The sequence below is a fragment of the Osmerus mordax genome, chromosome 2 (assembly GCF_038355195.1).
Source record: "Osmerus mordax isolate fOsmMor3 chromosome 2, fOsmMor3.pri, whole genome shotgun sequence".
NCBI lineage: Eukaryota > Metazoa > Chordata > Actinopteri > Osmeriformes > Osmeridae > Osmerus > Osmerus mordax.
The window spans coordinates 17,328,735-17,338,162 of record NC_090051.1 but is presented as its reverse complement, the minus strand read 5'-3'; the positions used below and the strand labels follow the sequence as shown (position 1 = coordinate 17,338,162).

Sequence of the window (9,428 nt, the reverse complement as noted above, 5' to 3'; positions counted from 1 at the left end):
GAGGCACAAATTCCATCATCTTGCAGAGAAAGGAGAGTAGGCGAGAGGTAATGATCAGTAAAATATTTTATTTAGTCTGGGATACATTTGGTTATTTAGATAGAAAACAAAGTAGCTTTTCAAAATAAAAGCAAGGTCCATTTAATATGTATTGGTTTTAAAACACAATTGTCACTTTCAATAAATACTCTCTTATATATTTTTACAAAGACAAAGTACAGTGACAAGAGCGCTAGACAGACATCCATGGATTTTACTAGTCGGAGGAGAGAAAAGAAAAAGAGAGATCAATACACACGACTAGAATGGTAGGGCCTAGGCCTGGATCAGTTAGACTATGAAATCCCTAAAAACCTTTCAAACACTTCTTCTGTGCTCAATTAAGCATGCCTGGTGTGCTATGAGCTCTGACCATGGCCCCCAGGGTTAGCTAATACATGTTTAAAATACATTTGACAATAATTCAACTTCTATTTGTTCCAGTTCTGGTGTAGCACCAGGTCTGGCTGAGAGGACTGACTACTGTCGTTTAAGACACGTGGGTGGGTTAGTTAGAGAGAGTTGCCATAGTAAAGCACTGTGGTGTCTCACCAGAGTGCCAATAGTAGATTATAAAGGTCTCTCAACACTTCTGTAATATCACCACATCTGTTTACAGCACAGGCATGTGGCTTTATTAATGTATGCGCCTCAGGGTTTAAACACATTGAGGCTCACATCAATACATTACGTCATGCCCTTCCCCTTCCTTCCCTCCATCTGTCCATCACCTTAACACACCTCACCTGTCCCTCAACCCTCACCGATACCCTCTCTCCCCTGACCTACTTCCTGTTTTTGTGAAACCCATGTAAAGCAGGGCAGAAAGCTTATATGGTGGCTTCAAACTGGAGCTACTCATCAATTATGTAGAAGCGGCCACTTTACAGGTAAGTTGATCCTGTTTTATTTAACAAAGGTACATGGATTTAGGAGAGGAAGAGAAAGAAGGAGAGAATGAGACAGAGACAGAGAGAAGGTGAAAGACAGATGTGTGATATTCTAGGGCATGCTTACAGTGAGTCAGACGGTTATTAATAGAAGTCAATAGACGCGTGTGCTGTCACTTTATTTGCGGTTGCTAATTAAGAAGCACTGCAGGTGGAGACAGAGACCTACCCTCCTCTGGCAAACCTCTCTCTCTCATACACACACACACACACACACAAACTGGGGGCAGGCACAGGTCACCTCCTCCTGTAGCCGTGACTCAGACAGTAGCACCTTTCTGACTCAAACATGTGGGCCTGGGCTCAGTGAGAGAACCAGAAGACCGGGAGAGGAGAGGAGCAGAGCATCATCACACTGTTGGCTATATCCTGTCCGCCTTCACTGACACACACACACAGTTAGAAACGCAGGAAGGAAAGAGGAGGAGAGGGAGAGAGGGATACGAGGAAGATCATATCAAATCAAAGGGAGTAGAGAGGCAGAGACAATGCAAATACTGAGGGCAAAACGGGCAGGGAGAGCGAGAGAGGGATGGAGGAATAGATAGACGGAGGTAGAAAAGAACGGGTGGGTGGAGGTGGGATGGTGCAGCAGGCAACAGGCGATGGATAAAACCGTGATGTGAGGGGGAGGACAGGAACGAGGTGTCTAACTGCAGCCCCTTCAATCCCAGCACCTCAGAGGCCCAACCCTACGCATGCAGCTGATTTTGGTCAGATTCTTCCAGCATTCTTATCACAAACATGTTTGTGTGCACACCGTAAACGGCAGTGATGATAGACACGTGTGTAGTTCACAACTTACTCAGGCCCTTTAGGAATATTTCACATTCTCCCCATGATCTCCTGTCTGTATATCTGTGCTCTGGGCTGGGTTGAACCCGGCAGGTCTCTCTGATCTTCCCTAACACTGTCTCTGTAATCTAGGGCACCAAGTAGAAAACTCAAAACCATTTGACTGCAATGACCGAATTCTTCAAACTCTCTCAGAGACAAACCTTCAAATTAGCCTTGCCGCCACAACATTCTCAGGAAAACATTTGAATATAACACATACTGGTTTGGGTATTTAGTATTCAAACAAGGCCAAACTGGTACCGTGTTCAATTTAAAGGCCACAGCAAATCCACTGGAGACTGCTGGGTTGTAGTTAGGAAACTAATTTATACAGTGTGAAGCATTTTACCTCCTAAACAAAATACATTTACAATGGAATATTTTACATTGAAGTACAACACCACAACTGGGCAAGCACACATAAATGAGTAAGTAGCACCTGCACCATATTTGTATAACTTAGTTTGACTCACAGTTCACCAAAATTCCACTCAGTTTCAGGGAACTGTGCAGAGGGGAAAATTCTTGCAGTCCATACACTTACAGTCACAAGAGCTTTCTAAACTCTATGGAGAAACATTACTAATTCAGTCAGGGTCATAATATGAGCCAAATATTATTTTATATCCTTTCAAATACATTGAATCTGTCATCTAGCAGAACACCACCCATAGAAAACTGTAGTCCCAAATGAACCAACCCCATTGAACTCAACCATTAACAACAGTAAGGCTCAAATCAATTCTCAACGTATATGGAAGGATTCGAAATACCATATGATCAAGGTCTTTTCCCAACCACTCACTGAAAGTGGTTCCCCTTTCCGCCCCTCCTTCCCCTGCCCAAGGCTCAGCGTTGCCCCAGTCCCCCAGATCTGAGCTATCTGATCAGGCCAGGCCATGTGAGCCGTGCAGGGTTGACCCAGAGCTGCCCTGAACCCTGTAGCTGGCGCTCCAGTAGCTGCCAACATATAGCTCCTCTCAGGTTCCCTCTCTCTAGTATTTATGAGTTGACATGAAGTGGAAAAGGGGAGGATGGGCTGGAGGGAGATGGCTCCACCACTGGATTTAGCTCAACATTTTAGACGTTTCGCGTGCAAGGGAGTATCCAGGGGTGTACTGTAGGACTGTAGCAGTATGGAGGCAAGTCACTCAGCCTCTGAGTGACACCTCCCCCCCCCCTTGGCCCACCCCCTCTGGTGTTAATGTCAGGCCTTTAGGGCCCCCCCAAGCAGAAACGGTATGGGGTCATCTCTAGGGGACCATTAGGTGACTGGAGCCTTCAGGGCAATAGACTGGAAGAGAGGCTGTCACAATGGAAATGTCTCAGGTTTGGTCATGAATGAGTGGGACTTTGAGAAATTCAAGTTTCTGTCACCACATCACAGCACATCGCTTGACAGAGTCATCAGAATGTCAGTTGGCCAAGATTCCTTTTTGAGGAAAGCTTCATGTTACTTCTGTCCATCAGAAATACATTGAGACGAATTCAAGGGCACCTTCCTGACATTTTGTTAATACTTATATGAGAACATTCATGAGTTCTTGCTGTAGCCTGTTATTGGACTGATTATTCCCTGAAACACACACATAGTAAGGCCTTAAGATTAGTGTAGGTACACACCTCTAGTCTAGACTGGTAGTCTCACTGGACTGAATAAAGGAATGGGTTTTAGAAGGGTTTTAGATAAATCCACCCCTTTCTCTCCATCTCTCTCTCACTCACTCTTTCTATCTAATGTTTCTCTATCTCTCATCTCACTGTTACTCAGCCTCCACGTTCTCACGATGTTTCCCTCTACTGTATCTGTTCTCCGCCTCTCTGTCCTTCTATCCCTCTCAGCTTATCTCTCTCCACTCCTTCCTGCCCCTCCCCCTGGTGGTGTGTGCGAGGGGGCGGGGGGGCTCAGATGCGTCCGTTGCCCTGGGTGCTGCCCCTGCGGGTGGGCAGACTGTGAGGGACGTAGTGGTCCCCTGAGGAGAAGGAGGTGGAGGTGAGGCCACAGGCCTCACAGGCTAGAGCCAGCTGCCTCAGGGCGTCCAGGGAGTCTACCTTGGCACTGCGCAGCAGGTCACACTGACCCTGGGTAGAGGAACAAGAGGAAGGGAGGTGGGGGAGAAAATGAAAAGGAGAAAGAGGTGTGCTGTGTGCTGTGTATACGTGGGTGATTGTGTGACTGTGTGTGTGTGTGTGTGTCTGTGTGTGTGTGTGTGTGTGTGTGTGAGAGAGAGAGAGAGAGAGCTAGAGAGAGTTTTCACCTTGAGCACAGTGATATTCCATGTGAAACTCTCCAGGGCTTTGCTCTGTTTGCGTCCCTTCAGGCCCTCCTTCTCCCCCAGCCGAGGCAGCTCCTCGTGGAACTCCATCCCTGGTGGGGGGAGGGTCATACCACGCATTCAAAGCGATTCACATCAAACTTTATTTACATAGCACAGTCATACTTGACCTTTGTTTACATCAAGCAACAAAGAAGCATTTTCCAGCTCAATCAAGCTAAGCAACCCTTCCAATTCCTTTTCGACGTCTGCGCCATGATGGGCTCAAATTCATGTTTGTTTTTCCAGTCTCTGTGTCTCCATTTCTGTCTCTGTGTGTGTCTCTCTCTCCCTCCTTCCCTCCCTTTGTTTCTCCCATAAAGGGTGCTTCATGCAGTCCTTCTCCTGATTTGGGCATGAGAATATAAAAAGAAGAAGCCCTCCAGTCATAGCAAGTACTGCTGCTTCCTCCACGCTTATTCCAGTGGTTCTTGTTCCTCCAGCCCTCCATCTCTCACCTTCTCTCTGCACCTGGGCGATCCTCTCCTGCACGGTGTCCGCGTTCTCTATCAGCTGCTTCTGAGCGGAAATCATCTGGAATAAACAGTGTGGACGTAGAGGGATGCTGGGTGAGAATCTTCATGGACAAACAGACCGACATGCTGACATGCAGACACACCAACAGACAGTCAGTCAGACAGACAGAGAGACAGACAGACCAAAGGGCCACAAATATCACTTCACATCTACGGACAAAAGGATTGAGAGATGGAAACGCTGTTTGTAGCTGGAGGGCAACAGCAGGGAAAGTGAAAGAGAGAAATGGAAAGACGGATGGCAAACAGACTGGCTGGAGGGTGGTGGGGGAAGAGTGTGTGTGTGTGTGTGTGTGTGCATGTGTAGGGGGTTGGGTTGATGACTAAGCTTATGTGAAATGAAGGCTTAGGGGGTGAGATGTAACAGTCTGGAGCTCAGACCAACTGTGACTTCCTCACACTGCCCCGCTAGGCTAGCAAGCAAGAAACACACATACGCACACAGAGAGAGAGAGAGCGAGAGAGAGAGAGATAGAGAGAGAGAGAGAGAGAGAGAGAGAGAGAGAGAGAGGGAGAGAGAGACTCGCAATGGGCTCACAAAAACACATAGAAAACAAAAGCCTCCTCGGCTCAGATAAAGAATTCCATGAACACAAATGTAATCTATTTCCTGATTTTCTCACTACGTCCTCTTTTTCTAGATCCCTCTCTCTCTCTCCTACCCATTTGTTCTGTTGACTGAGGGGGAGTGATGAGAAAGAGCGAGCAGGTGGGTGATCGAATACAGAAGAGAGAGAGTGGGAGGGAGGGAGCACAGCTGGAAAGGAGCACAGTGTGTGTTGGTGCATTCGTCTGCATGCCCTTGTGTGGTGTTGTGTGTGTAAAGCTTGCATGTTTGCGTGTGAGGCCATGCATGTCCCTCTGCATGTGTGCATGTGTGCCTGCGTGCGGAGGTGCGTGTGGAGGTGCGTGGGTGGTTGTATGCGCGCGTATGTCTCTCTCCCTCCGTCTCTTGATCTCCTTCATGCCTACGCAGTCTATCGGTATGGATGGCTTCCTCACCGTGTCGTAAGCGGTCAGGAGCTTGCGTGTGGAGTCGGCCAGGCTGGCCAGTGGCTCTAGACAGGGGTAGCCATCCCTCAGGATCATGGTGGCTCCTGGAGGGCCCTCTGGGCTCTGCAGACGGGTGGCCAAGCTCTGGATGCACTGCTTCAACTTGGACACCGGAGGGAGCCCACACTGCTCCTTGAAATTGACAGTGGCACTCTGGAACATGGAGGAGGGCGAGAGAGAAAGAGAGAAAGAAAGACAAAGAGATAAAGGGACAGAGAGAGAGAGAGAGAGAGAGAGAGAGAGAGAGAGAGAGAGAGAGAGAGAGAGAGAGAGAGAGAGAGAGAGAGAGAGAGAGAGAGAGAGAGAGAGAGAGAGAGAGAGAGAGAGAAAATAAGTTCTGACCTCCTTCTTAAATACAGTGAAAGTAGAGTATTTGATATCAAAACAGTAACTCATTGGATTTCAGTATGGCATGTTGACATAAGCCACGTCTGACAAATACACTTACTAAACAGACAGTTATACACAGTGAATAAACATTGTCTATACTTGCAACTGATTTCCCTCCCAGGGATGTTCTAACTAACATTCTGCCAGGAATCTCTGGCAATTACCCAGCTGGAAGAACCACCGGGACACAGGACAAGCAGTTACACACTGGTGGCTACCATATCCACCTGAGGACTGTGTGTGTGTGTGGGGGGGGGGGGGGGGGGGGGGGCTGACATGATGAATAATAGACCGTAGCAGATGAGACCACAGCTGGACACATGGCAAAGAGTAGGAGATAGAGATCGAGATAAATCGACAGAGAATGTATGTCAAAGAAAAATCCCAGATTGAAAAGGGAAGATTGAATGTGTGTGGGTGTGTGTGTGTGTCAGTCAAGATTGTGTATATGTAGAGATAAGCTGGTCTGCGCTGTGACCAGGTCTATCTGTCCTCCCTATGCTGGTATTTATAGATGCTGTGTAATCCTCATCTCTTCTCTCCACTTGTCTATCTTCCTCGCGTTCTCTCCATTTCTTCCACCCCACAGAGGACTCACAGGTAGTGTCTGATTTCATCACAGTCACGCAATCGAGTCCAAAATTACTCTCCTACAACAACTTGAGAACAAGACCTATTTCGACTCCACCTAAATATAAACCCACCAGCTCATACGAGTCAAAAACATGGATGTCGTTCAGCATGTTAGGGCCAGATGCAGCCTCTAGCTCCAGCCCACCGGCCCCAGGCTTCTATGCCCTGCTCCCAACTCCAAGGTCCATAACCCCGCATACCTCATAGCACACCCCCTTATACACACACATACACACATTCTGCAATACAACCCCAGACAATACAAGAGAAAGAGAAGGTCATAGACTTTAGAAGGAACACAATAATAGTCGTCGTCGTCGTCGTCCCCCTTAAGATTAATGGTGTATTAGTAAAACTGAGTCTCAGCTTACAGATACCCAGGAGTCTAAATTGAGGATCACTTCAAATGCAACTAATGCGCATGGATTAACTGAGGCGGTTCTTTCTCAGGGAAATTGAACCACTTTCAAGTAGACACATATTCTCCATATGTTCAACAAATCCGTCTTGCCGAGCATTTTGTCCTTTGGCCTGATCTGGACCTTCGGAAACATTCAACCTCATGCCAAACTGCTGTTCGTGATCAAGACAGCAAATGGGATCACTAGGGTCAATCAGGTATCTGCACAACAGCTGTGCAATGACCTGATTTGACAAAAAGATGATCAGATCCTGAATGATCCACTCATCCTCTCAAAATGAAATTCCGAAGGAGTAGCAGGTTAAATGGTAGAATCTTGCAGCATAAAATTAGAACAAGGTGCAGCAAATAATTTGTGGCTACAGCATTTAGCCGTCTTGGCTCACCTGGCCGTCCTCCCGCAGGTCCGTGGCCTCCCTGAGGGGGGCGCTAGCTGAGCGGAAGGTGTCGTCCAGGACCTTGATCCCCGTGTTCCGGAGAGTGACATACTCCCTCCCTCGCCGGACCCCCCGCCTGACCGACAGCCCCCTCCTCTGGGCCTTGCCCCCCCCCTCGCCGGTTGGTCACCGCCACATGGATGAACAAACTGGCGTGGGGCAAGAGGTCTCCGGCTAGGCCCAGCAGGGGCACGTTGCGGTAGCCAGTCTGAAGGCACTCGAAGGCGACGCTGTATTGGCCAATGAAATCATCTCCGATGTAGTCGTCATCCAGTACCACAAAGCGCAGCAGGGCTAGCTCTGGCATGTTGACCTGAGGAGACACCATCAACACTATGAGATGAGAACAGATTATGCTAGAACATAAATACTGAGTCATACTGACGTTAGTTGTGTTATCTTCATCCCCATGTGAATGTGAAAACAGATTTTTTATGCATTTGGTTGGAAAATCCGGTTTAAAGATTAATGTTTATCCTTGAAATGTTAATTTCTGAAGAAGAAATATTGTATATGAGCATCGGTGCAGCTTCAATATATGCTTCTGCATAACGAATCAAACATTTCTTTTGCCACTTTAGTCAACAGAACCTCTGAAACAAGAATGAATGAAATATCCTAAATTATATATTAACTGTATCTAACTATTCATATTCATACACAGGAGAGGAAACATAACCCAAAAATACATTAAGCGTCATTTATGTCAGCCAAGCATGCTCTGACACAAAAAATGCATGTACATTTTCACACTGAAAGGTACTAGCCAAATCAGAATTAGAACCCCCCTCCCCACACACACACATACACACATGCACACACAATACTGTGCTGGACAAGTGAATTAATACACACATTCCCAGTTGTGTTTGTGATAGATGGACTTTCCTCCTCCTCCTCTCCTCACCACACATATATACTGTAAGTCGCTCTGGATAAGAGCGTCTGCTAAATGACTAAATGTATATGTAAATATACATCACACACCGACCCAGCACACAATTTGAAGCCACTCACCGAATGCGTGTGCGTGGGGTGTGTGTGTGTGTTTTATATACCCCCTGGTGTTCCATAGCCATATGAGGTCCTTACACTCCAGGCAACAGGAAACTAATTCAACCAACAAGAGACATTTATTCCCAAGGGATGAGTGTGTGGTTGTGTGTTTGTGCATGTGGTGTGCTTACATGTGTGTGTGAGTGTGTGTGTGAGAGAGAGAGAAAGCGAGAGAGATTGAGAGAGAGAGCAAGAAAGAGAGAGAGAGAGAGAGAGAGAGAGAGAGAGAGAGAGAGAGTACATAAGTAGTGACCTCCTTCTTATTTAGAAATGGCAGTTATTGAGAGGGTCAGATAAGAAGGCTGGTGGGTGGGTTGGATTGAAGATTAAGGTGCGCCCTCAGGGGTCCAGGCGTGGGTCTGTTGGGTTTGTGTTCCAGCATGTGAACCTGCTTGTTACGTGTCTGATGCAGTAGAAGGAACATCATGGCCTGACTGAGCTAGGACATGTTAGTAAGCTGGAGTGTGTGTCTGCTTTTATGTAGGGGACAACCTATAGAAGTGCTAACACACGCTGCACAGACTGTACCTACACAAAGACACACACACACGCACACATACAAACAGTAAGAAGGCATTGCTGGGTACATGGGGCTTCATGTGTGGTGGAATAGACACAACCTTGGCAAGTCTTAGGAGACCTGGATGTCCTGGTATTCCTATCAAAGATAAGCTTTCTAACAAGACAACACTGAGGTGTTGACGACACATGAGAGCGTGAGTTGTCTGAGCCTGAGATGCCTGACAGAAACACAATCAGCT

General features: G+C 47.1%; 1 protein-coding gene across 1 annotated transcript in view; it reads right to left on the bottom strand.

The window, feature by feature from the left end:
- Positions 1–3,057: 3,057 nt before the first annotated feature.
- The window catches only part of plcl1 (phospholipase C like 1), a 33,317-nt gene continuing 26,946 nt past the window's right edge, over positions 3,058–9,428 (bottom strand). The window contains 6 exon segments of the mRNA XM_067254812.1: positions 3,058–3,908; positions 4,085–4,194; positions 4,600–4,675; positions 5,680–5,883; positions 7,561–7,725; positions 7,727–7,924. Coding sequence (XP_067110913.1) covers positions 3,732–3,908; positions 4,085–4,194; positions 4,600–4,675; positions 5,680–5,883; positions 7,561–7,725; positions 7,727–7,924 — 930 coding nt within the window. The 3' untranslated portion in view covers positions 3,058–3,731.